At 46.0% G+C, this 27,945-nt stretch overlaps 1 protein-coding gene across 1 annotated transcript in view; it reads left to right on the top strand.

Annotated features, from left to right (window-relative positions):
* dag1 (dystroglycan 1) overlaps nt 1-18,477 on the top strand; it is a 42,580-nt gene extending 24,103 nt beyond the window's left edge. The window contains exons 2-4 of the mRNA XM_041033865.1: nt 32-792; nt 14,057-14,515; nt 14,663-18,477. Of these exons, the coding sequence (XP_040889799.1) occupies nt 358-792; nt 14,057-14,515; nt 14,663-16,486 (2,718 nt within the window). The 5' untranslated portion in view covers nt 32-357 and the 3' untranslated portion in view covers nt 16,487-18,477. The remainder of the gene's footprint in view (nt 1-31; nt 793-14,056; nt 14,516-14,662) is intronic.
* The last annotated feature ends 9,468 nt before the right edge of the window (nt 18,478-27,945 follow it).

Here is a 27,945-nt window from a genome sequence, read left to right as displayed (position 1 = left end):
CTTCTGTCTTTCTCCCTCTGTCTCCTCACAGATCTCAGAGGTGCTTGGTGCAATGGGACTGAACCTCTGAGGGGCGAGCACAAAAGACCAAGGGGAAGAGGCCGAACAAAGCCAAGGGAGGGGGGACAGAGGACAAAGGAGGAGGAACAGAAGACGGAGGGAAGATTCTTGCCCGGCGCCAGGACAGAAGGAGAGCTTTTGGGCAGAAGAGTGGGTGGAGAAGGAGAGGGAGGGAGGGAGATTTGAAAGGAAGGATTTGCTGTATCTGTTGGGGGTGCATGCTCCCCCCTAAGTCCTCCCCTCCTACTTGGACATATTTTTTTTCTGCATCAGTGACAGACCGACAAAAGGCAAAGAATGCACAATAAACCAAGTTTGGGATGCGTCGGGGTGAGCGGGGGCCTCGACGTGAGACTACCCAGGACTAGAGCCTTGCTGCTGGGCTTGCTTCTGGCCGTGGCGGGCTGGCTCCATCCAGTCAGCGCGGAGGTGGAGATCGACGTGCTGGGCGAGATGGTGTTAATGGAAGCAGGTGGACAGAGTGAGAGGGTGGGTGGGAGAAGCGAGCTGGAGGCCTCCATGCACTCCTCGCTGCTTGGGGGCTTCCAGGAGGTGACGGAAGGTGTCCGAGCGATGGAGGCTGTTGCCATAGAAACCAGCGAGACGGCAGCAACCCGTCAGAACGTGGCAGTGCCCACAGCCTTCCCAGACTCCTCAGCGGTGGTGGGTCGAATCTTCCAAATGAAGGTGCCAAACAAGATGGAGGATGTTTACCTGGGTGATATTGTCAAGGTGAGTTCCAGCGTCACAGGTTTTCCACGTTACTTAAAAACTCAAACCAACTTGTAGAAAAGTGGACATTTTCATAAAATTAGGAACAGTCTTGAGGCGTTAAGCTGATAAAACTATGTTAAGTATAATTTTTAAAAATGGTTAAAGATGGTCGGGATAACGGGCTCAGTCACCTGCCCCCGGGGGCAGCACAGCTTCAAAGCTCCTTTCCACAATGGCCACTCTGCCACTGCCTGTCATTCTCCTCCCTCTCTCCTCTTTCCTTGCGTCTGCCGTCTCCTCATCCCACCTATTCATCCTCTGTTTCACTTCCACTTTCACACCCGACATTATTTCTTTCAGCTTCCATCCTCCCGTCATCCTCCCATCCATACCTCCTTCCAGGCTAAACCTTTAATTTTGCGCACACCTCTTGTCCTTCACCTTCCTCTCTCCGTCTCATCCCTCTATCCAGTCATCACTCTCACCTGTCAAATCACATCAGATCATATCAATCACCTGAGCAGCATGAAAATACTCTCACAGTTTAAAGTGCAGGAATAGAATAGAATAGAATAGAATCGTCTTTATTGTCATTGTACACTTAGACTGCACAACGAGACCGGTGGAACAAAATATAAAAATAGTCAAATAATCGACTAAAGAATAATAAAGAATAAGTTGCTGTGTTTGAAGAAGCGTTGGCTCTGTGTTGCTCTGTAGTTTGGATATTCTGTGGTTCAGGATCGCCCGCAGGTACAAGCTGTTCCTCAGCCGGTTCGTTCAGCTCCTTGTGTTCCTGTCCCTCCGGACAGAGGGCAGGAGGTGGAAGACACCATGTCCCGGGTGCGAGTGGTCAGACAGGAGCTGTCTTGCTCCGTTGAGGCCGCGGGAGCCGGTGATTCCCTGTGCAGCTCATTTACACACAGACCATAGAGAAGTTTATCTCTGTCTGAAACTGTGTGTTTTGAAATGATCAGAGATGTGGAAAGACTCAGCTCTCGTTCCAAAGGGTCGAGCTCCTGTTTTTCGGTGGAACCGTTCTTCAGTTTTTCATTAATCTCCATGTTTTCATGCAGTTTACCGAAGACTGAACGAGGCTGCAGAGTTCTAGCCGATCGGGGCTGACTTGATGTGGTCTGCTGGCACACAGCGCACACCGTGTGTGCTCTGTCTGGGAATTTAACGGGATATGATATGATGTGTAGTTCATGTGACAGCTGATATGAAAGCCATTGGGTCGGTGGCCTGGCTTATCTAAGCTTGTGGAGACTGAGATAAAATGTGGATGTGTAACCGTTATTGTGTGAATCCGTTCTCTGGGCTCTGCTTTAGTTCTCCTTTCTTCTTCTTTTCTACTTTCTGTGATCTCCTCCCCTTTTCTCTCCTCACACCTCTCCTCTCCTGTCTTCCCTTGTCATCACATCTCCTCGTTTCGCGGTCACTTTCCTTTCCTCTCTGCGATCTTCACTCTTTTCCTCCTGATCTGTCCTCACCTGCTCCTCTTCCTCCTGCCTCCCTGCAGTCATGCTTCACACCTCTTCTTCTTCCCCCTCTTTATTTTTAATCCTGCTACTCATCTTCCCATCTCCCTTTCCATCACTATTTCCACCTCGTCCTCTGCCTCTCCTCCCCCTTCTCCATTTGTCCCACAGATGAAAGCTGTCACACTGTAAGCTGCGGGGCCTCCTATCACAGCCAATAGGAGTTGACAGTGTGGGCAAAGAAGCCAAAAGGATGGGAAGGAACAATGAAGAGAGAGGAGGGGAGACAGAGGACATGGAGGCGGGTTTGAGAGAGAGATGCAGAAAAGGAGGCAGAGAGATGAAGGGAGGCTTGAAGAGAGAACAAAGGTGGTGACCTTAGAAGCAGCGAGGCCGGCTTCACTGACAATCTGCTGCCCTGTAAATAAAAGGTCACAGATCAGATCTTGACAATGTGTCCTCACATCCTGTTCAAACACCTTCCTCCTTCCTCCTCCAGCCAAATACCTGCAATAACGTTTGCTTCCCCCTCCATTTCTAACTTCAGCCCTCCTTCCCCTTCCTCTCCACTGCTGCTCTGTCCTCCATTACACCCCCCCCCCCCCTCCCGTCTTCAGACATGAGTCCCCCCTCAGGTATTTCGAAGGTCGGTGCTCAAGGTTGTGGAGCGAAAGGCCAAATCAATTTCTGTGCTTGGCATTGCACTCATACTAATGGCCTTTTCTTATGAAAATCTGCCAGAATTTGAGAGGTCTCCAGCTCCGTGACAGCCCGCCTGCCCGTTCACCTTTCACAGAGCAGCACGGGGGCCCGTCAGTGAACACACCGCCGTTCATCCATTCACGGCGCGTAGAGCCGAGGGTTCTCAGCTGGGAGGGCGGGACGTCGGCCTCAGAGGAGGAGGTGGTTTCAGAGAGGTCGCGGTGCGATTAAACAAACCTGAAAATACAGAGCAGAATCTCAGAAGCTCTTATCAGTTACACACAGAAGCATCTGTGATACACACGTGACTTTTTACCCTCTGCTTTGCTTTAAGGTTCATTTCACAGCAGTGTAATGTGGGTTAGGGTTAGGCTTTCCACACACTGCTCATTCTTCCATCCAATAATCAACAGTTTAAATCAGAATTTTCCAGATTTTCGATTGTTTTCTTTTGGCAGCTTCATCAACAAAGACACAAAAAATAAAGTTTGTGTTCCTCAAAATAATATCATCTCACACTGACACCAGAACTCATCACATTGTATATGAGCTCTGACGATCTGAGTTTTTAAACTGGGAACACAGAGTAGTGAGATCAGACCAGTGTTCAGTGGAAACACACGATGGAACCTGGAGACGTCCAGGTTCTGTGGAGTGAAGATCCTCTGCAGTATAACGTCTGTGTCTTAGTGGTGTCGGTCACGTTGTGTTAAAGCATTAAGCTGTTGTGTTTGTAGATGATGTTTGGTATTCTCTTTGATCCAGACACATTTTCTGATTTGATTTCTGGAACATTTCCTTCTCCTGAGAACACCTGTGGCCGCGTAACCTCACCTGAATACTTGTAAAGTGGAGGATTTCAAACTTTTTGGTCTTGTAATGAATAAAATTCTCCCATCAGCTGCAGACGAGACCGTTTTGGATTTTTCTAGCCGAGTCGTGCGTGGGGGGCAGCAGCACGGTGATAATTCACTCTGCTGAAGAGGCAGGACCTGTGCGGCTGCAGCATCTGTATGCAGGTGCTGCTGGGATCCACAGAGAACAGGGTTCCTGGCCAACAGATGAGTACTCTCCATCGCCTCATTACCACAGTTACCAGCATAATTAGCTGATTGGCTGATAGGCTGGCTGGCAGGCGAGCATTGGACCCCCTCCCCCCCCCCCCCCCCCCCCCCCCCCCCAGTGTAGAGATGAATGAATAAATAATAAATAAGAGGCGTGAGGTGAAAATTCTTTTGTACTGTAGGTCTCAGGGAAAAAGTACACTCTGTGTGTGTGTGTGTGTGTGTGTGTGTGTGTGTGTGTGTCAGAGCCCATTGACTCACTGTCTGGATCACTCTCCTCTTGATGAACAGAGACAGTAGCTGTTGCTGTTGTAAAAGGCCCCCCCCAACCCACCGCCCCCCCCCCTCCCCGGGGCATTTTGGTGGGAAAACTTTCCCTTGTCCTCCCCACTGCGTCCTCTCCTCTCAGTTCATTTTCTCCTCCCCCTCCCGTCTTTCTGTGGTTCTCTGTTCCTCTGTTCTCTGCCTCTAACTGAAGGAACCTCTTTCTTTTCTTCCTCTCTCCTCCACATCAGCAGCACAAGCGTTTTTCCTGCAACATGAGCAACAGTGATTTTTCCTTCTTTGTCTTCTCTCTACTTTTCTCCAAACTCACTCCACATTTTCTGTTTTTGATGTGTTTTCAAACCACAGCCGTCACTCTGACTCTTCTCTCTTTCCATTTATTCATTTCTCTTCAGTTTAGTTTGCAAAAGAAACTTCTTGATTCTCAAGGCTGTCTCCCTGTAAAGCAGGACAGCAGAGAGGAAGAGGACAAAGAGTGACAACAATGCTGCTGCCGTTAAAATCTCTGAGCAGAGACTCCTGCAGCTCTGTAGCTGTTAGCTGGCAGGGCAGCAGTGGAAAAGTGGTATTAAGAGAGCAGGAGGGAGGAGGCAGCCCCAAGATAAAAACACACACACACACACACACACACACACACACACACCCCAGAACATATGAGTCACCCTCGCTGTAAGCTAGCACGCTGCGATCGGTTTACTGGCACCAGATTGGAGGTGGCCATGTTGCTATGTAATTAAACATACAGCAGGCGAAGCTTTTTGATTCATATGTTCCAAATTATACGCTCCCACAGATTCATTCAGAATTTGGTGTTTCTTGCTCTCAGCTGAGGGTTGTGTGTTCCCTTCTGTCCGGAGCAGGAGGCGACTGCAGTCACACACATGCCTTCATGTCAGTGTTGGATTTCAGGCTGTAATTTCCATTTGACCTTTAGCACAAATAATTACAGCCAAGCAGCCACTGTTTGACTCTGTAACCTCCGCCAGAGTCAGAGAGAAAGCAGGAGCTAATGTGTTGGTTTTAGTTTCCAAAAAAAAAAGAGTAAACGTGGAGAGTTTTTGTTTCTGCTGATCGTTGTACAGAGTCTCCTCGTGTTGTTGTGGTGTGTCCTTCTGTAGCCTAGCAACCACAGGTTGTGGACCAGCCAGTATCCTCCAGCATGCTTGGTCGTCACCCAAAGAGGAAGCAGATTTGCAGCACGGGCTGCGTTCATTGGTTTTCCAGGCTGAGAGAGGCCGGCCATATTTGGTGTGTTAAGGTTACGGTAGCAGATTATATTTAGATGCTGGACTCTGTGATTATAGATCAGCCTATCAAGGCACTTCTTCTCCGAGCAAGTTGTTGATCATCACTGCAAAGTTTCTGCCGCCTTCACTCATTTGTTTTATTTTTAGGAACTGAATTCAGGCTTTTTAAGGCTTTTCACCAACTGCACATTCCCTGTAAAGGTCATAACACACAGGCCAGAATAACAAGCTGATGACTGAGTGTAACTGCACAGCTGAGTTTCCTGCAGTAGCAGCAGTGTGTTGAAAAGCCAGAGATCTGGGTTTGGAACAAAGCGCTCCGTGTTTTTCCTCTCATCTCACACTGTATTGATTTTGCTTGGAGTGACCGGCCTCCATCTCCTCTTCAGGCCGCAGCGCTCACTGCATCTCCACCACTTCAAAAAACCGGCCCTGATATATCACGTCTCTCATTATCCCTGAGCAATGTGTTTAAGATTTAATGGTTTGTGTCGGCACTGTAGCTCGTTAGCCGGATAAAGATAGCTAATGTTTTATTCACACGGCATCAAAGAAAAAGGGGATAATTGCTGACCTAGGGACAAGCGAGGGCCCGGCCGAGCCGATCGTCAGGAGGAGAAACCGTTCTTTAAGGATGCGCTCGGCCTGTCGGGTGGCAGCCATGAAGACAGCTGGAGGGAAAGTGAGTCTGTCAAACATCTTAATGTGAGCAGGACGAAGTCCAATTGTAGATAAGGTCTTTTTATTCGCAGGTCAGGAGAAATGATGGGAACTTAACTTTGGATGACATGTGCTTAATTGTGGAATTTCCCTCCATTGTAGCTGTGTCACAGTGGATTTAACAGCGTTGTGATGTGGCCCGCAGCTCCTCCTTTACTGAGCATCACTCTTCTCTTCCTGCGTCGCACAACATGCTACACACAGACCTACACCACATTTAACACTGAGTGTAGTTTCTCTTCTTCAGCTTCTGTGAGGTCCTGTCACCGTGTGTGTGTGTGTGTGTGTGTGTGTGTGTGTGTGTGTGTGTGTGTGTGTGTGTGTGTGTGTCGATTTACTCTGCGGTTACAGTAAAACGTAAAGGGACAGTGACGCTTATTGATTCTGTGTTCATTCTGAATTCAGCTGAAACTTTATCAGCTGATTAATCAACATCAGGACACCGTGTTGATGAGGGATCGTTTGACATCAGTAGTTTCAGCTTCTCATTCTGAGGATTTGTGTGACAGTAAGTCCTGTAACCTGAGGACGTCACCGCGGACGTCTCACACACATCAAACAAAAAAAATCAGCTCTCATCTGAGACTATTTTTTATTTTTCACCAACACAAGCAATTCATCCAGAAAGTAAAATCTGAGGATTAAGTGAAAATGAAAAGAATCTTTGCAGCGACCAGCGTGAGCAATCACTTCGCAGAGATTTGCAAAGAAAGAGACAATTCGCTGAATCATAAAGCGAAATGAAGAATCACAGAAAAAGAGTGAAAGCAGCAGAGAGAGAATTTAAAGTGGAACGTGTGTGTTTCTGTCACTTCAGAGGACGAGTTCAGCAAACTGGGTTTGTCCTTGTTTACTGCAACAGATGCAGCAGCCTTTATTCTTAGGACGTGAAATAGTGTTTGTGTGGGCAAAGACAAACCTGTGTGTGTTTGTGTGTGTGTGTGTGTTTGTGTGTGTGTGTGTGTGTGTGTGTGTGTTTGTGTGTGTGTGTGTGTGTGTGTGTGTGTTTGTGTGCGTGCGTGCGTGCGTGCGTGTGTGCATGCGTGCGTGTGTGTGTGTGCGTGTGTGTGTGTGTGTGTGTTTGTGTGCGTGCGTGCGTGCGTGCGTGCGTGTGCGTGCGTGCGTGCGTGCGTGCGTGCATGTGTGTGTGTGTGTGTGTGTTTGTGTGTGTGTGTGTGTGTGTGTGTGTTTGTGTGCGTGCGTGCGTGCGTGCGTGCGTGTGTGTGTGTGCGTGTGTGTGTGTGCTGCAGCATTACTCAGAGCTGAAGCTGAGACTCTGCAGAAAATGAGCCACATCCTGAGACAGAGATCACACACACACACTCAGCTATACAAACATACATACACAAATGTAAAAACAGTTCATACAGTGTGTTTCTGCCTGTGTGTGTTCGTCTTACTCTTCCTGTATCTTTATGCCCTTCCCACTCACTTCCTCCTCTCTGCTGTACCTCCCTCTCTCTCTCCCTCTCTCTCCTTTTCACACTCTGTCTCTGTCTTTTACACGCTCACACACAACATCTGTGTCCCCGGGACGTTGTTTACACTTGGCTTTATTTTCCTTCCTCCCGGTGTCCAGCGTAGCACAGTAGGCAGTGAGGTAGTGTGAAGCCAGGACTGGTCCTCGGAGCGTCTGATGCACAGGCAGCGGGCGGTCTGCTCGTCTCCTCACCTGTCTTCCTGTTGTCCTTGTCCTAACAGAAAAAACACACACTCTTCCACAGTTGTTGTCTTCTTCTCACACACGTGCAGCCGCCCCCGTCTTTTGCCTTCACACAGTCGCACAGTATTTTTCTGATGCTCTTACACGGTCAGTGTGAGCAGCTGACACACACACACACACACACATACATACATCTGTCTCACCCACGCAGCTGGAATCAAACAATGGCCGACTCCTGTTTGCTCCTGAGTATCTGTTCATTGTTGTACTGCAAGAGAGAGAGAGAGAGAGAGAGAGATAGAAAAAGAAAGGGGGAGAGCTTTATGAGTTCTGCTGCAGATCTTGGCAAAGAGGTTTACCACAGGGTGTGTGTGTGTGTGTGTGTGTGTGTGCGTGTGTTAGGACCCTCTATCATTATACTTTAATGACAGTACTGTGGGGGTGTATTTGTGGTTCTGAGTGTGTGTGTGTGTGTTAGTTAATGCACACGCACACTTACATGAGAGTTTCTTTGGGAACCAGGAGTGGTTTTTTTTTTTTTACACCTCAGTTCTCTCCTGTAGTTTTCAGCCGTCACAAACATGTGAGTGACTTTTTCTGAGTGGACCCAAAACGTTTCCGCCTGCAGCCGATTCCTGTGGATCTGTGACGGTGCACAGTCCCACGGTGGGAACTGTTAACAGAAAGGGTGTGTTGTTCAGCTGCGTGTCAGTTGCATGTGCAGAGTGCTGGACATGTGTTACAGGTTTGATCTTCAGAGATCCATTAGGTCATAATGACTTTTCTCTTTTCAGTGTAGATAACATGTAATTACTGCGTGACGCGTGTTCTTCACTCACCTGTGGAGTAGTTTGTCACTGTGCAGGTTTGTGTCGACGTTTGGACTCCGTGCACCTGCCCTGTCCTGAGCTGAAGCAGCAGTGAAGGTGTGATGAAGCTTCTCGTTTTGTTCTGTGCTGTTTGAGTGTTGGACTGAACCAAACTTCCAGAGTTAATGTGAACATACGTGAATCGGACACGGCTGACGTCTCAAGGCTACAGGGCTCGGCCTCACTCGTCCCGTCCCGTTTCCTGCTGTCCCTGCTCTGGACCTTGGACACCAGTGAATCTGTAATGGTTGAAAATGGGCTGTACGATGAATTCCCCCTCAAAAACATCTGCCCCCACCCCGTCCTGTGGTTCTATAGCTCCTGCATCCACCCATCCATCCATCCATCCCTCCATCCCTCCCTCTTCGCCTCACATTTTCCACTGGAAACACTTCACTATGCCAGCATTTTCCTCCACGCCCTCTCTGTCTCTCTCCCTCTCTCCCTCTCTCCATCTCTCCCTCCCCCATAGGATTGTTTCTCGCTTCTCTCTCACTTTCTCACTCACCCTGCGTTGACTTTCTCTCGGTCTCGCTCCACTTCTCACCTCCCTCTTCACATCCTCTCTCATTTCCTCTGCTTTTTCCTCCATCATTCTCTTTTCACCTTTCCTTCTTGTCCATCATTCCCTCCGTCTTCCCCTGCTTCTGTCTATCCTCCCTTCCTCTTCCTTACCTCCATGCCTCCCTGTTCCCTTCATGCCCCCCCGTCTTCCTTCCTCCCAGTCCCTCACCAAGTTTCATTTCATCCGAGTCATATTAGAGCGGTGCCTCACCTCCTCTTCCTCCTTGTCCTCCTCTTCCTCCTCCCTCGCCTCCTCCAAAATATGAGGCTTATCAGTGGAGCTGTCAGCCGAGTCCCCGGTAACAATGGCCTCCTTTCTCCATCTTCTCCTCTTGCTGCAACAATGAGCTGCTTTCTTTCCCCGAAGACTGAGAGACTTGACGCCTCCTCGTAATATCTCTGTGTTTAGGAGATCTTTGTCTCATTGTCTCATCTCTCATTCTTCTTGCTTGACCTCCCTCTTTCATTCTCTCCATCCCTACGTCTGCCTCTGCTTCTCTGTCAATACCCCAGTCGTTTTACTGTCTCTCACTCTCTGTGTCTCCGTCTCTGACTCTTCCAGCTTTCTCTCCTGGAAGGAGCTCTGTGATTCTGCGTCTCTTGGGATAATAAAGGTGTGTGTTTGTGGGGATGAATCTTGCCTTTGATAAAGGCAGCACTGTAGATATGTTCTGTGTTATCAGGTCACGAGTGCGTGAGACGTAAATAGAGCTGGGTGGAAAGGCAGCAGATCCGAGGAGACTGAGAGACTGTAGAGTACAGTATTTCTCCACTCGACGGTAACGATATATAGTTTCTAAGGTTCTGGCAGAGATCCGAAACTATATATAGCAGCAGAGTTGGAGGAGGCGTTTGAGGCAAATTGGTTCTGGAGGTAAAGACGAACGTCCAACTCAGTGTCTTCTTCGTCTAAACAAAAGTCTGGATCGGCTTAAAATTCAAAATGTACTTAAAATATCCAGAGTTAAAGTTCTCATTATGTAGCGGAGGGAATCCTGTCCGTGTTCTAGTATCATATAATTATAATACTGGGTAATAATTACAGATGCATTCCTGTGCTTTGTAGCTGCATTGACTTCTGGGTAGTTTATCTAGTCGTCCAGTACGTGAATAAATGTGCCTCGTTACATTCTGTCGTGAATATTTTATTCATAACGAGACATTTGTTGCACCAAACCAACAGAAAGAAATGAAGAGATTTCTTAATCAGGGATCATCACGTTAAACCTGCAGCCTCACACACCTCAGCTCCATAGATGTGTCTTTGACTCTGAACTCACCATCTGTACCATCAGCACCGAGGCTGCTCTGCAGTCCGTCTCTGAGTTTTTTGTCCGGGCTCTTAATCCTGTCTTCCTGCAGAAAGCAGCTACTCTCAGGACTGTAACTCTAAACTAAACAGCTGAGCAGGCAGAGGGAGTGAAGTGAGGATGATGCCAGTGATATGTGATAACGTCTCGCAGTGTTTCATGCCTGTCGCTCACATAGACTTCAAATACGTTTTCACCCGGGTTTGTTGCACCACAGAAGCTAATAGCGCTGATAGTCACGGTGGCTTTATGGCTGACGTGCGAATGCGTCAGTAAGAAAAAATATGATCAAACACGTCCTAACTTTGACGAGATTATCGTTTATTTCATTTTAATTAACAGTCTTTTAAGTCGGGGGGTTGGAGGGGCAAAATGGATGTGGTTTGCTGCTGCACTCACCCTGTGGGTGACAGTCATGCTTAGACCTCTTTATACATGTCAGCGATTCATTCTTTGAATCGTCCATGAGGCTCTTATCTCTTAGCGGCTTGGGCTTTTAGTGCCATCAACATTAACATTGTACATGCTACTTAAAGTAATTGTGTTGCTCCTCAAGAGTCACATTGCTAAGAGCTGGTCAGAGTTTGAGTCTTTTTAGGGGAATAACCCATCATTTCCCTCTCACAGTCCTCAAACAAGTCATTTAAATGGTGCTTTGAAAGAACATCATACTGCTCGGCCAAGACCCTGGTAAATTTACTTTGATTGTTGCTGCTATATGTTGCGTCTTTGCCCTAAGTTGCCCTTGGATCCACGTTAATAGCTTCCCAGAAAGTAGTTCAGGCTCCTTCCTTCTCGCTGCCTGGCTCTCTGTGCTTCTCTGAATAAATCTTCCAAACTGCAGGTTTTCCCTGGCTGTTCTCGGAGGGCTTAGGCGGTAACCTTGCCAGTGGTATGTGTTGTATGGGAAGGAACGGGAGGCTAGAGGAGTCTGCGAGAGCACACGATAACCTTTAGGGCCAAAACATCAAGCTCTGTTGCACTGAAGCCTTGTGCCAGGAAAAGATATGAAATATTTTTCTTGACATTTTGGGGGATTTGATGTATTTTTCATGTTCTTTTAAGGAGGCAGGAGACAAGCTCTCTGCTGGGTTCATGCAGGAGTTTAAAAGGCACTATTGTGTTTCTGTTTGTTAACATTGACTCAGAGAACATTGCCTTTGGTCGGCAGCTTTGGCGAGCGTATAGAATCTGTGATGGCAGGGAGACACTGACCCATCGCAGCTGGACGCTCAGTGTGAGCAGCGGCTGTTCACTGCTTCTGCACATATGTCCAAGCAGGATTTCAAGGTGCAGCTTATGTTTGTCCTTCCCATGTTACTCAGAAGTCGCCCGATATGAACCACGTTGTCGTTTCATATATCTGCAGCATTTTCTGTTAAAAGCTTGTGATGTGAGAAATGTTTTTTTTCCTACATTGAACTGGCAGCAGATGAGAAAGCGATCCAGGATGCAATTGAGTAATTTACAGAGCAATTATGACAGTTATGATGAGATTAATGCCTTGCAACTCACTTGTCCTTCATTGTCTCTTTGTGATTTAATTTGCAATGCCATGTGAAGAGACACTCACTTTGAAGCTCTGAGGCTGTGGAAGACTGTGACAAATGAAATCGTACGTTGCTGGAGGGGCCTACGTTAGAAGACAAGCATTTTTGTTTTGTTTTTCTTTACAGTCAAAAACCCCCACAATCTGCCCCAACAGGGCTGATTGTGGGGGTTTCTGTTCCCAGCAGTGGACTGTTGAAGAAGAGAGACTGATGTTGTGGTTGTAACAGTCCTGCGTGTTTTCCAGTAAATGAATTGTGTGTTTCCTTCAGTTTCAGGCTAATTTTCAAGCCATATTTTTAATCTTGGACAAGAATCATGACATCTTCCCACATCACCGCCCCAGAAATGAGCTTTTATCTACCACTGAAAAGGACTGTCACATTTTGATAATGGCATTTTGAAATAACAGCAGCAGGAAAGAGAAAAGCAGGGACACAGAGGAGGAGGAGGAGCTAGGTGTCAAAGAGAAAGAAAGAAAGAAAGAAAAGAAAAAGAAAGAGAGGGAAGGGAACAAGGAGAGCAGAAAGGGAACTGAGTAAAAAACAAAGGGAAAGGAACTGGGCTAAAGAAAAGGCAGAAAAAATGAGTATCAAATAAATAAAAAATGAAATCATTATTTCCACTATGCTCCTCTGCTGTTTCCTCTGCTTCTGGAAAAAGGAGGAGATCCAAGTATTTCTAAGAAAAAAGGGAAGAGGCCTGAGGAGGTGTGGACGTTTGTCCAGGGGTGTGGACGTTTGTCCAGGGGGGAGGGTTTTTAAAGGAACTGCTGTCCACAAGGGAATAATTGTTAAAAGCCCAGCTCCTGGCAAGGTGGGCGTGTGTGTGTGTGTGTGTGTGTGTGTGTGTGTGTGTGTGTGTGTGTGTGTGTCTTTGTCTAGGTGACCACATGTACTTAACATCTGAGGGAAAATGCGCATGCAGCTTTCTATGTGCAGCCTTGTGTGTCAGTCTATGGCCTTGCATGTGTGTGTCCATTTCTTGGTGTGTGCTTGACAGTGTGTGTGTGTCTGGGTGTGTGCACTTGTCTGTGTGTGTTTATGTGTGTGTGCGTTCTCCCCCGGCGCTGCCTGTGTGCTGGTTAGAGCATTAATGATGTGTCTGGGGAGCTCTGCCTCTACATAATTTATCAACCAGGATTTATTAGCCGCAGAATTAACTTGTTGGGGCTGTGGAGCACAGGATGCATTTGTTCTTGTTTTTGGATTTATGTGTGTGGAGACATTGTCACTCCCCTGTGATCCATTTCTCTCCATCAGTCCCCTGTCACGGGGACGTCCCCAGACGTATAATTGGCCGAGTTATTTTAATTTTAGTGGGGTTTAAATAACAATTCAGAGCACTGATTTTGTGTGTGTCTTCGTGTGTGTTTGTGTGTAAGACGTAGGGCTGACACAGACACACCAGTGCATACCGTGTTGCGTGGCCACAGCAGTAAATCCTGATCACGTTTTTTAGCTCTTCATTCCTTTATCTGTCTTCTATTCCCGTCAAAAATGTTGCAAGAAAGCACATAAAATATGCATCAATGACACATCAGTTGTGTAGTATTAGTTTAGCATGTGTGTACATAACCGTTCATAAGCAAAGCATAACCATTTTAACAGTCAACAGTTAGCAAACATGCTTCTGACAGTCCACGCTGCCGTCTCTCCGTTTTCTTCATTCACTTATTTTCTCTTTAAACCAGCTGCAGATCAACGTTTGACATTTTTCTATAATGTTTTTCCTTCGGGATGTTTCGTATTTTGTTTACAGTCAAATATTAATATTAATTATTATTATGTCCCATTAAATATAAATATGTATGTGTCTTTTCTGTTCAGATCACTGAGATGGGGAAGGATTCCCTCCCGGCCTGGCTGCACTGGGATGCCAGCAGCAGAGTCCTTCAGGGTCTCCCTTTGGAGGAGGACAAAGGTGTCCATTACATCTCAGTGTCCATCTCCAACCACACAAAATCCTCTTCTTCTGAGGTGTTTTCCATTGAGGTCCACCCTGAAGACCATTTGGATGCAGATTCAGCCCAGCTGGCATCCAACCAAGCTTCCACTGAAGACGACGTCCAGCCGTTCATGTGCGGCAACGAGGAACCGGTGACGGTGCTGACAGTGATCCTGGACGCCGATTTAACCAAGATGAGCTCGGAACAGAGGGTGGAGCTCCTGGATAGTATGAGGAGTTTCTCTGGGGTGGGGCTCCAGCACATGAAGATACTCCCCGTGGTCAACAACAGACTGTTTGACATGTCTGCATTCATGGCTGGGCCGGGAAATGCCAAAAAGGTGAGTGAATGATACTGAGAGTGAGTGCTAATAAGAGCATGCACATATAGTTTTGTGGATAAATAAATACTTGCACGTCAGTGAATTGATAAATATTTCATATCACTTGGTGGTTAATTCAGTTAACGATTCTCTGTGTCTCTGTAGGTGGTGGAAAATGGCGCTCTGTTGTCCTGGAAGCTCGGCTGCTCGCTGGACCAGAGCACAGTCCCAAACATCAACAGTGTTCAGGGTCCTGCGAAGGAGGGCACAATGTCAGCCAAGCTGGGCTACCCTGTGGTGGGGTGGCACATCGCCAACAAAAAACCCCATGTCCCTAAGCGAGTGAGGCGCCAATTAAACAACACTCCAACTCCTGTGCTGGCAGTGCTTCCTCCAACAACTGTAGTGGAGCCTCCAGTGAGGATTGTCCCAACCCTGTCCTCTCCCTCTATCGCTGCACCAACTGAAAGCTCCGCTCCCCCTGTAAGAGGCCCCGTCCCCCTTCCAGGAAAGCCTACAATCAGAGTCCGTGATCCTATTGCCCACACTCCAACCTTGGGGCCTCCTCAACCAACAAGGGTGATGGAGACCACCAGCACCATTCCCATCCAGGCAACCATGAGCAGACCTACTTACGTGGAAGCCACTGCCACACCATCCATACCTACCAGAAAACCCACCAAAAAACCTAGGAGGCCTAAATCCACACCAGTGCCCAGAGAGCCAAAGACCACAGCAAAGCCGTCCACACGTGCCACCCCATTACCTGGCGTCATCCCGGATCCCTTCAACGAGAAGCCTGACTTGCGTAACCCCATCGACCAGGTCAATGCACTGGTGGGCACCTATTTCGAAGTTAAGATCCCATCTGACACGTTCTTTGATAAAGAGGACGGGACAACAGACAAGCTGCGTCTCACCCTGAGACAGAACCACAATGAAGTGGTCGGTGAGGGCTCTTGGATCCAGTTCAACACCACCAACCAGCTTCTCTATGGCCTGCCTGATGCCCAGCATGTGGGGAAACACGAATATTTCATGCAGGCAACTGACAAAGGCGGCCTGAGTGCAATTGATGCTTTTGAGGTCCGTGTGAACCGCTGGCCCGTCAATGACAAGACCCCTGTGATCTTCACAGCCCGATTCGAAGGCGAGCCACGTTCAGTAACCAATGACATTCACAAGAAAATCAGTCTGGTCAAGAAGCTGGCATACGCCCTGGGCGACCGCAACAGCAGCAGAGTGAGTCTCCGGAATATCAGTAAAGGGTCCATTGTGGTGGAGTGGACGAACACCAGCCTCCCGCAGCACCCGTGTCCAAAAGAGCAGCTCACAGTCATGAGCAGGATGCTCGCCAATGCTGATGGGAGGCCCTCGCAGACCTTCAGGTACTCCATGGAGCCCGAATTTAGACCACTGGACGTCATGGTCAAGGGAAGGGCAAGCTGCAGAACATATTCCTTCATCCCACCAGGAGAGATCGATTTACCAGAACCTCCAGCAGTCACTCCCGCTCTGGGAACAGGCCGGCAGAGCACAGATGACGTCTACCTCCATACTGTCATCCCTGCTGTGGTGGTGGCAGCAATCTTGTTAATAGCAGGTATCATTGCAATGATCTGCTACAGGAAGAAACGAAAGGGCAAGCTGACCATTGAAGACCAGGCCACCTTCATCAAAAAAGGTGTGCCGATTATCTTTGCTGACGAACTTGATGACTCTAAGCCGCCTCCATCTTCCAGTATGCCCTTGATTCTCCAGGAGGAGAAGCCCCCACTTCCACCCCCTGAATACCCCAACATGGCCACACCAGAGACCACTCCCCTCAACCAGGAACTGCGGGGGGAGTACACAGCTCTGCGGGATGAGGACCCCAACGCACCTCCCTACCAGCCACCACCTCCTTTCACCACTCCCATGGAAGGCAAGGGCTCCCGTCCCAAGAACATGACTCCCTACAGATCACCACCTCCCTACGTGCCGCCCTAAGATTTGTTTAACCCTCCCCTCGTAGGGTGGAGGGAGAGGATGCCTGAGGAGCTGTAACGGTTTCCATTCTGGTGTCTGTCTGGACATTTACAGGGAGAGATGTCAAGAGGTGCTAAAGTACAAAACAGCTACAAGGGACTTTGGTTTGGGAGGGGGAGCGATGAGTCGGGTGGGGTTTTACAGTAGACAGATGGGATGATTGGTTGAAACAGCTGGGAGGGACTACTGTTTTAGTGGTAGCCCAGCTACTGCAGTGGCCTAAGACAAACAAATTCTCGTCACACTGGTTTTCGGGTCGACCAGTCGGTCAGAAGCAACAAACGGGAGACGTGCTCTCTTCCCAGCATTTCATTTTTTTTTTTTCATCTGTTGATTTGGATACTGGCTTTTAGTTTGTTTTTCATCTTTATCCCAAGATTATTATTCTTCTTTTTTTTTTTTTTTTTTGGACTGAATCGTTTGCCTAACAACTCTTCTTTGGTCCTGCTTTTAAATAACACGAGAAGACAGTGAACTGCCATCAGACCACTGCAGGTAACAACTCGTGTTTTTAACCAGGAGAATGAGATTCTCTGAGTATGAGAAAAGCTACCATGAGGATCTCAGATCACCCCTGCAGACGACACAAGAGGATGGGAGGCCGAGGTGTGTGTCTGTGCGCGTGTGTGTGCGTGTGAATGAGTGGGTGTGTTTATTCAGATTCAGTACGGTTTGCCTTTTAACACTAGTTGTCTGTTTCTATCCTTATTCACAATGTCTAGTAAAGATGAGAATAACAAGGTAGCCTAAAAAAAGATTTAGAGATGAATAATAAATAATTTGTTTGTTTCATTGGTTTTAAAATTCACTGTATATCTGGAAGATATTCTGATAGATTGTGTTATATTTTTTTGGTGGTGGAAGAAAGCGAGAGGAAAGGGATTGCCTCCCTAAAGTAAGCGGCAGGAGCTTTTTCATTCCTGTTTGGATATTACGACCATAAGTCAACGGCAGGTCACGAGATGAAAAACCCACCTTGGTCCCAGCTGCACTCACAGCGTCAGCAGGTCTGCAGCAAGGTGGGAGCAACGAGCTACTGATTTCATGACAAAACAAAAACCGTAAGTAACTTGAGTTTAATGTGGATTTGGATGCACGGTTTATCGTTGTATGTGGATTTCAGTTCATCCGTTTGCCATCAGTGTTACATGGTAGCAACATTCAGATGTTACCTGAGCAGGAAGGAGAGCCCTGCGGTTTATTTTGGCCCAGGTATAATTATTATTATTTTTTGTATGTAATGAGGCAGTTCTACTCTCCGGTCTGAGGAGAACCATTGTGTGCCATGGAGACTGTCCCACATGGGATTGTACAGATATTCACATTTTAGAGGTCACAGAGGAGATGATGGAGACAGAGGTGGAGGCAGAGGTGGAGGCAGAGATTGGGACGGAGGAAAGAATAATGCATTTCTAATAATTAGCTCACAGAAAATCTGCTTCTAATTTTTTTTACAGAGTTTTTGATACAGCCTCAAATTGTTTGATGATTAAAAGAAAAGATGATTAATTATTAGTCTTCTGTGATTTGTAAAATCTTAGCCTAGAAGTCCAACTATGATTCAGTTATGTACACTTTTTTTTTTTTTTTGACATGGGTCGCATATTTCACGCGTTTTATTTTCTCGTGTGTGTGTTTGCATATCAAAATGTATCTCCCACTATACAAAGATGGAATGACCCATATTTTATGTAATCACAAATTTTATTTTCGTGTCCTTATGTTTTGCTGATGAGTTTTAACTGAAAGTGACCCTTTGCAATAATAATGTAAGGCGCAGTCCACGCAGAGACTGGCCAGTGCAGGCTCAGGCGAGTGGCTCATATTGTCATAATTACTGTTGGTTTTTGCAGGATGCCAAGGCTTTTGCTTTTCAAGTGTGCATTGTCATAATAAAACCGACTGGTACGATTAAAAAAAAAAAAAAAAATCAACCTTTCTTCATTCATGTATCTGATTTAACGTGTCCGTGTTGGTTCTGTTGGGAGTTTTCCGTCTGTGGAAAATGTCGTTTCCTGTCACACTCCCCGATCACAACCCGACTGACACTTATGGATGAGGTTTTTGGTCACTGTCACTTTTCTGCTGCTCCCGTTTAGCCTTGAATTGATAAATCAATCTGTCTTAAGTCCACCAGAGGGTTTCACCTCCCCAGACGGCCTGCTGCCTGGCAACCATCTACGGCCTCTGGACTCATTGGATCGGTCGCACTGCTGTCCTTTTTGTACTAAATTATTCTGCTACTGAATGACTGGTTGGACAACTCAGTTTGAAAGCTCGACCCATTAAAAAGGCTACGCTGTGAAAACAGTCTCAGCTCCATCTCTCTGTCCACACACTGCATACAGATCATTTGCATTGATTCCTTAGAATATTGATTAGATGTAAACAATTTGCCAGCTCTGTCGTGCCTCTGATAATTCACCGCAGAGTTTAAGTTGAAAGTAGGGGAAACAGCGATGAATGTATTGATCGGGACATTAGCAGCTGCTCGGAGGATTGATCTTGGTTTGAAGCATCTCGTGTGGTGGTTGAACGTATATATGACAAACTAAAATCAGATATATGCTCACTTTAAAGCTAAAGCGGGTTGAGTCAACACATCTCTGGCTTCATGAAAACCACAGACATACTGTGAGTTTAGGATTGAACAAGCGAATTCCCATCTCAGATGTGCTGGTAATCTGACTGGGGATTCTGGAATATTCCAGATGTGCTGAGTTTTGATGTTGTCAGAACTAATCTGTCGCCTTCAAAGTACCAGACAAGCTCAGTCTAACGCAGGGACAGCGCCATTTCGTCTGTATCCTGCTATGTTCTGTGCAAACAAGCAGTGACTACAGCTGATTTTTACAGTTTACAGGCTGAATCACTGAACTGCGCAGTGTGTGTAGAGCACGTGTGATTCAGAGGCCGGAGTGTGTTCCATCTAAAGCCATCTGAATACTTCTCAGGACAGAAGCTCCAGAGGAGGATCAGTTATCAAACTGCACGTCTGTAAACTTGGCCTCATGTTCTCTGGACTTCCAGTTCTCATGCTCCTACTCTCAGATACTGGATGAAAATGAACCTTAACTCAGATCAGAGGGGGACACAGGACTGTGCTCAGTCATGTTTAAGAAAATGTCTCAACTGACACTAAAAATGAATTTGTGTGCACAATGCTCACTTCTGACTGAAGGTCATGTTGCAGCAGGAGTTTCAGAAGTAAAACATCGCTCTCTTGGAACATCACAGCCTGAACGTCTTGATCCTGTTTCAGAGAAGAAGAGAACCAAAGATAAAGAAGAAGCAGACGCACTGAAGTGAAGTGGTGTTGTTCACTCACTGGCTCTGCTGCATTTGTCAAACACTTCTTTTGGCTGAATTACTTTTGTGCTCTGGTTGTTAGATGTGGGCTATGGCTGCAACAAAGGAAAACAGTAGATGCAAAAACAAAGAACATTTAACTCTGATGTTTGGAGACGCATTGCACACTGCTGTACTGCAGTTTGATGGAAAAGGTCGGATCTTTTTCCATCGCTTCAGTCCTGTCAAATCCTCCTCTGAATACACACAAAAGAAAATAGAAACATTAGGTGTAACTGTAATTTGTCATCGGCTTTAGTTCACTGTCTGTCTGTCTGCCCGTCTCCCTGCCTGCCTGTCTCCCTGTCTCCCTGCCTGTCTGCCTGTCTGCCTGACTGACTGCCTCCCTGCCTCCCTGCCTGCCAGCCTGCCTGACTGCCTGCCTGTCTGCCTGCCTACCTGCCTGTCTGCCTGCCTGTCTCCCTGCCTGCCTGCCTGCCTGTCTCCCTGTCCGCCTGCCCATCTCCCTGCCTGCCTGTCTCCCTGCCTGCCTGCCTCCCTGTCCGCCTGCCTGTCTCCCTGTCCGCCTGCCCATCTCCCTGCCTGCCTGTCTCCCTGCCTGCTTGTCTCCCTGTCCGCCTGCCTGTGTCCCTGCCTGCTGATCCAGGTCTGTCTCCCTGTGATATTTGGACAGACTCACACTTGTCTGATTCCCAGCAGTTTTAATGGAACAGCTTCTGCTTTAAACTCCTCTCCAATCACTCATCTTGTCACGCTGAGTGTTCTTGACCTTGCATCTTCCAGCAGATGGGTGTGAATGGAGCCTTTTTTCCCTCTCTTTCTATTTCTCCTTCTCTCTCTCTCTCTCTTACTTCGTTGTCACCCCCCCGTCCACCCCACCCACCCCTCTCTTGCTTTTGTAAACCACATAATGAGTTCTTGTCTGGTTTTACTGAAATGCTTCTTTTTCTCTCCTGTTTTTTTTTTGGTCTGCAGCTATTGACGCGTTTCTACCTGTCTTCTTCAAACCCATCATTTGAAGTGTGTGTTTGTGTGTGTGTCACATTTTGAAAATGCTGCACAGCTGAAGAGGGAAAATTAGAGGACTTGATTTTTTTTCGAACAAAAGTGTGCATCTTTAAAGTTTTTTTCCTGACTGTTGTGCGTTGTAGGACACCACTTTGCCACTACATACATGGTACATATGTGTGCCATATATGTGCAGTCCAACATCACTAACCAGATAAGCTGCTCTAAAGAGAAATGGCACAACGTTTTGCGGACAGCTGAAATCAAGATTGTTCTGCTTCTCAAGCATCATGGTATGGGGATGTTTCTCATGCTATGGTGTCGAGTACATCCGCTATTATAAGGATTTTGAGCTTTACTCACTTTTTTACACACAGTGCTCCATCTATCTATCTATCTATCTATCTATCTATCTATCTATCTATCTGTCTGTCTATCTGTCTGTCTGTCTGTCTGTCTGTCTGTGATGTTTGTCAATATCTGTTTTCCTCACATCTCATCTCCTCTCCTGTTTTGTTGTGCTGACAGTCAGAACCATTTCCCTTTCACATATTTTCCTTCAGCATTATTATGGTGCTGTCACTCATCATACGTACAGCACAATCATACATAAACGCACACACACACACACACACTCACACACACACACTCACACACACACACACACACTCACACCACATGCAGGGGAACGTAGATATAAGATGAAAGATGCAGAGCTCCTTTCACTCTCCATCTCTTTATATCACACTACATCCTCTGCTGTATAAGCTGCCCTTTACTGCAGTCCATTGACTTGAGAGGCATTATATGCAACCTTAATACTTTACATATTGATGGGAAAATAAATAACACACACACACAGATAGATATTTGAAGTGCATGATAGGGAAGAATAAATTACATATTGATACCTGTGAAACAGCTCAACCATATCACAACATCAATATCTCATCTGCTTCACGAGTTGTTTGGGATTCAAACCTCTCGCCGCAGCTCACACACAGAAGCATCTGGGGATCAGTGTGTGTCTCTGAGCTCGTACTATAATCATTGTTACAAACATCAGTCCATTAACTTCCACACTATGTGACCTTCACAACAATTCACTGAATAAATATTACAGCTGACTCCTCACCGCTCTGCCTCACATGGCCTGATGGCGTCAGAGGAAATGTGTGAGTGTGTCCAGGCTGTAACAGAACTCATGGTGGTCGCGGTCACTGACTGACCAGCTAACCTCAGAGGTCAGGTGACCGTTACCACATATCTCCAACAAGGTATAGATTTTTCTTCACATTTCAACTTTTTATTCTTCTTAAAAATGACAGTTTAGGCCCTGACACAACTCGTTTAGGTTACCGAGTTAACATTTAACACAAACCTCCAACTTTCTCTGACTTTAACCGAAGTGCTTTTGTTGCCTAAACCAAACCACAGCAGATCGTTTTCTGTTTATCCAAAAAGATTTTCATGCATCATTTATTTTGTTTCTGAAAGAAAAACTATGATTAATAAATACAAACATGTAAACACAAATAAAGTCATAAATCATGTACATGCACAAACAACAACATACACGCAAGCCTTTAATCTCCCATCTCCTGTTCTGTGTGTGCCTGACAGAGAAGGGCAGCGCAGACGGGAGAGTAATTCCTTGATATCCCACCTCAGCTGGAATCTCCGCAGCAGATAACACCTGACAAGGCTTCAGAATAACAACCTTCACTCTGCATTATTCATAGAGAATCAAAGAATATGAGAGGTGTGGGGTAATGAAGGAAGAAGACATCCCGAATACCAAATCTTTTTTCCCCCATTAAGCTGCAGCGTTGGGTGGGGAGGGGCCGGCGCTGATAGCCAGAGGAAGATCAATGATCTGAAGCTGCAGGAAGAAGTGATGAGCTCTAACCTCCAAACTGTTCTGGTTTCTCAACATGACAGTATCAAAGAGAAAGAAGTGCTCTTGTGTGAATTTTGGAACGTGTTCTTATTCCTGATAAAGACCCACATGAGACAAGGTGCGATTCGCAGTGCACAGAGTGTGGAATCTGTTTTCTGTCAGTGGTTTTCTGACCCATTTACCTCATAAAGCACTGATGCCTGAATAAAACTGTCAGCGCTGACCTCGTGTTCAAATTGTCTGACTTCTTTCCGTCCAGTGAACGAGTCTCACAATTTTCAGTGTTTTGTACAATCAATACAATCACAGAGAAACGTGAAGATTGCAAATTGTGCCACTTGATGTATAAATATGATTTCATTTTGGGATGACTGAAAAAGGCAACGCGTCAAATATCATTATATTCACGACGTCTGCTTGGACGTGAGCTCTGAGCGCTGATGGTAACGGACTCTGAGCAGCACCTGAAGTGTTCACGGTTAAACCACAGGGGTTTAGTTCAGATTAGACGCCTCGGGGGTGTCCAGGCTGAGCCCCTCCACAGAACCAGCCGTTTAAACAGCCTGTTAATTCTGATGCTGCCTCCACAGTTTTACCTGTAGTTTTTCTGTTCTCGCTGCACCACATTCCTTCTAATGACTCGCTGAGTCTATTTTCTTTGAGTGGAAAATATCTCATCAGTGCAGGTGACACAAAGTTCAAGTTCGGGAGCAGCCTGAGAATTTTCTGTCAGATGCCTCAGTTTGATCCACCACATTCAAACTGACACAACATGTGTGTCATTTATCATTTATTAAAAAAAAAAAAAAGTATTGTTTGGCTAATTTGTAAAACCATGAAACTAATTTTCCACAGTTTTCCTCCATGTTTGTATGAACAGAAAGCAAAACAAAGTGGAATGAATTAATCTGCTCTCGTTATCAGAATCATCTCAAATATCACGATTATTATTAAACAGTGTTTAAACAAAGAACTAAATCAGAACCAGCAGATTCTGTTCACACTGTGTTCACACTGCATGTTCGCGCAAAGCCACAGTGTTTACAGCAAACTCAATTCACATGAAGAAAGTTCACAGAAAATCACACGAAGCTGCTGTGGTCACAGTGGTTTCTGTCTGAGATTTCCTTCATGTGCCTGAGTTCCTGCCAGCGACTGGTGAGAAGTCAGCAGGTCAGGAGAGATACCTGACAGGTGCACGCAGGTCTCTCTGACACGTGGTTTTCATACCTGTCCAACCTTTACATGCCCGTCAGCTGCTAGGAGGACTGAGGAAGACCTCATCATCATCATCATCATCATCATCATCATCATCACCAGCCAGAAAAGTCTTTTTCCTTTCTCTTGTTTTCTCTGCACCCAGAAACACAGGTTTTCTCTTTCTATGCATTTTTTTGGCAGCGAGTGTCGGACACACTGTGACAGCAGCTGCTACCCACTTTCACGGTTTGCTCCGGCCGTGTAACTTCAGCTGAGATGACCTATTGAATATCTGTATAGGGGACATAATACAGGGGCTGGGAAAAAAAAGACCAGCCCTCACGGGACCGAATTCTCGCCTGTTCAAAGTTCAAAGTGCCTCGTTCAGCTTGAAGCCCATTAACGGTGCCTGCTGCTGCTGGGTTTTTATTATGTATGCATGGCTCTCAACGAGTGTAGGATTCTCTTTCACATTCAGGTGCTTTCATGCTGCCTCTGACTGTGTGTGTGTGTGTAACGCTGTCACAGTAGCTGTGCGTGTGAGTGCAGATGTGTGTGCAGCTGCTGCAGCAGCATTCAGATACCCCGGCTTTCACGCTCGCTGTCTGAGGTTTGAATATTATGAAGCAGACGCTGAAAAATAGCCCCCAGACACTTTGCTATATACATCGCACACTCTGCTCCTCTTTGAAATGGGAACAACTATACAGTGTGTGACGGGAATGCATTGAGCTTATTAATTCTTCAGGCTATCTGGGCCATTGCAGGAGTGCTCTCTGTGTTATATACCTTGCCAGGGTTTTCATCCTGTGGACGTGCAGCAGGGTGGCCTGGTGGTTAAAGAGGATCGCTCCACAGCCAGAAGCTTTCCAGTTCAATTGCATTATGCTCGGCCCAGTGAAGGTGTCCTTGCGTGAGTCACCCCATCTCTACCTGCTCCAGGGGCATCGCTCGCGGTTGCTACTGACCTTTGAACCCTCTGTAGAGAGCTCACAGGGATGTGGGAAGAAACAAGCCTCTAATTCTGTTGCATATGTGTTGGGTGCAGCTCTCACTGTGTTAGACTGTTAGTGGCCGTTCACTGAGTTCAGACGTCTCTGTGTTTTGAATGTCAGCTTCTCTTCTACCTCTCCATGTCCATGATGGAAGTCGTTAAAGGCGGATTTTGAGGCTTAAAATTGATCTGGTGCACAGACAGACCAAGGTTAGTCTGATGATCAGACTGAATTTTCTCTTTTTTTGATTCAGGGTTCATGTTAGCTGCTCTCTGTGTGGCTCAGGGAGTTAAAACCAGTAGTGACTGGCCCATCTGTCTCCTTAATGTCCTGTTCAGCAGCTGTGATAAAAATCAATAATAATTCATTCAATTTTTTTTATATCTCAAAGAAATATGTAGACAGCGTCAGCATCATCTGTGTTTGTGATGTTTTTAAATCTTGCTCAGCTCTTGGTTTGTCCAATCAGGGAACATGTCAGTGAACTGAGCACCAGGTGAAAACACCTGACCTGTGCACAGCGGCTCAGAAGTCTGACTTCAGGAGGTGCAGGAGGCTCAGGTGATTCTGCACAGACTCAGTGTTGGATGTGGTAAGTGTCCAGTGACCAGAGGGTGAAGCAGAATAAAGGCTCTGGATGCAGCTTCAACCTGAAGCTCTTCTGCTCGGCTTATTTATGAAGAACATATTTTAAATGAGTTGACTCTGTGTTCTAATGAGCTGGAGGGTTCACAGTGAGGTTCACAAACACAAAGCAGGAAACTCATTCCTTGTGTCATTAACTTCATCTCTAATTTGGTCTCTCTCGTGTTCATGCTCACACGCTTGCAGAGGAATAACAGACCCAGTTCAAAGGAAACAGGAAGTGTTTGTGTGGAGTCTTTGCTCTGTTTGTCCTCAGCTCTGTCTCTTCCTGGTTCCTTGGATCAGTTGCAGCTGAGCAGGAATGAGGTGGATCATCAGTGTCATCTCTGGTCCTGGAATCTGGGGAGTTTCCAGGGGAGTTTCTAGGGGAGTTTCCTTCTCATTGGAAGCCTCTAATCCATAGGATCAGCTCCCACAGGGATCTACTTCCTGCCAGAGATATTCTTCCTGCCAGGGCTGCCAGGCACCAAAGTCTATTCTACCTGTACACAGTAAAATTTCTGTGTTATAAATATGGGTTTGAAGATCAATTCTTAATCACTGAGGGAGAAAGTGATTCACATGGTTAAACATGAGATCTGCAGTAAATCAAAGCTGCGTAATTCTTTATAATCCCAGATTAGAGCTGGCAAACTGTCTCTTCATATTGACACGGGTCAGTTTGCTGCTCAGGAGGAAGACAGTCCAATTTGTCCAGTGATGAATTTGATTCTGTGACTGATCTGAGACAAACATAAAATGAGTGTCCTTTTACTTTTAATGCTCTTTGTACTGGAACTTGTTTAATCTTTTGTTTGGTGATGTAAGACTGAGCTGATGGATGTGATGACTCACATCATATAAACTGGGTTTTTTGAAAAAGAGACCTTCAGCTCATTGCCTATCATCATCATCATCATCATCATCATTTATTTATTTATTTTTCATTAATATTTCCTGCTGCTCAATGTGCTGTAAGCGCTGATGTCCTGTATGTCTTACAATCCAACAAGGGATGGAATTGCGAGATAATGGCCATTTTAATGTAACTCTGTATTACACATGTTGAGACACAGTCACTTGGCAGCAGACAGTAAGAGGGTTGTCACAGATTGTGTTCCACCGTGTGGCATCTTCATCCTAATTGAAACCCGACGTCTTCAGCAGCATCGAGTGTCTCCAGTTTTCTGTTTTCATTTTGGAAAATGACAGTGCATTTGGTTGCACACAGATTGTGCAGCTGACAGGTAAACATCCTGTTAATGAGCTCTCTTCCCTCCAATGGCTTCATGAACAGTGTAGAACAAAAAACATTTGTTAAAGTGTGATAGCACATGTGTGATGTCTGTTCATTTGATGTAACAGGCTGTGTTACACATGATGTGAGTTGTGTACGCACACGCGGCGTTGTGCATCCCTAAGCCCTGCGATCCGTTGTGTTGGCGTCTCACAAATTAAAGCCGTATCTGCTGTTTGCTTCCTCAGACGCTGCTGCTGTCAGACTTGTAATTCATTCACTCTTAATCTTGTATTATTATGCTAATAATAAGCAATCAAAAAACATTTTAATCCTAAATTGAAAATGGAGAGTATTTCAACAGCAAACAATTCAACAGTGACAGTGAATTCAGAGCTGAGCTGGGGGCAGTTTTCAAATGTTGATCCAAGACTCAGATCCTCAGTTTCACCTCAGAACGGCGACGTTCCTCCCTCCTGTCAAATCAGATGTTTTACATCCTCAGCTTTAATTTCATTTATGTACCTGATGTTCTCATCAAGAGCAGATTCAATTTGTTGTTTTGTGGTTTTTATGTACTTTTTATATTTATTATTTTTTATGGTACTTGCAGGTTCAGGGTAACTTTTAATTACCACCTGCTAAATTACAGGAGCTGCTTGTGTAATGGTCATAAGAATGGTGTGATTGTCATGGCTATAAACCTGCTAGAAATGTAATGATAAAAGTGCTGTAATTCATCGCCAGTAGAAAAACAGGTTAATTCATGGCTATAACAAACGTAGTTCATTTTAATTTCCTGTTAAAGTTTTGCTAATTCATTGTTTTATTAAAAAGGGGTTGGAAAGAGTTACAAATATACTTTGATTTGCAGATCGGGGTCAGTGTAATCCATTGCTCTGTGTTCGATTGCTAAAGTCTCACTCGGCCAGCAGAGGGGGGCGCGCGGCTCGCGCTCATTCATCAGAACACGGAACTCGACTGAAACTATCGCTTCTGTGTCGTTCTTATTATTCTCCCCTTTTACCGGTAAGAGTGAAAGTTTTAGCGTGTATAACGATGTGTATACGTTGTTAGGAAGCGATAGGCAGTAATATGTGAGGCTATATAACATTTCATGTGTATTTTGTCGGCTAAATGTAAATCG

This window comes from Toxotes jaculatrix, chromosome 3 (assembly GCF_017976425.1).
Source record: "Toxotes jaculatrix isolate fToxJac2 chromosome 3, fToxJac2.pri, whole genome shotgun sequence".
NCBI classification, from domain to species: domain Eukaryota; kingdom Metazoa; phylum Chordata; class Actinopteri; family Toxotidae; genus Toxotes; species Toxotes jaculatrix.
The sequence above is the reverse complement of the archived record's forward strand: the minus strand, read 5'-3'. Positions and strand labels throughout refer to the sequence as shown.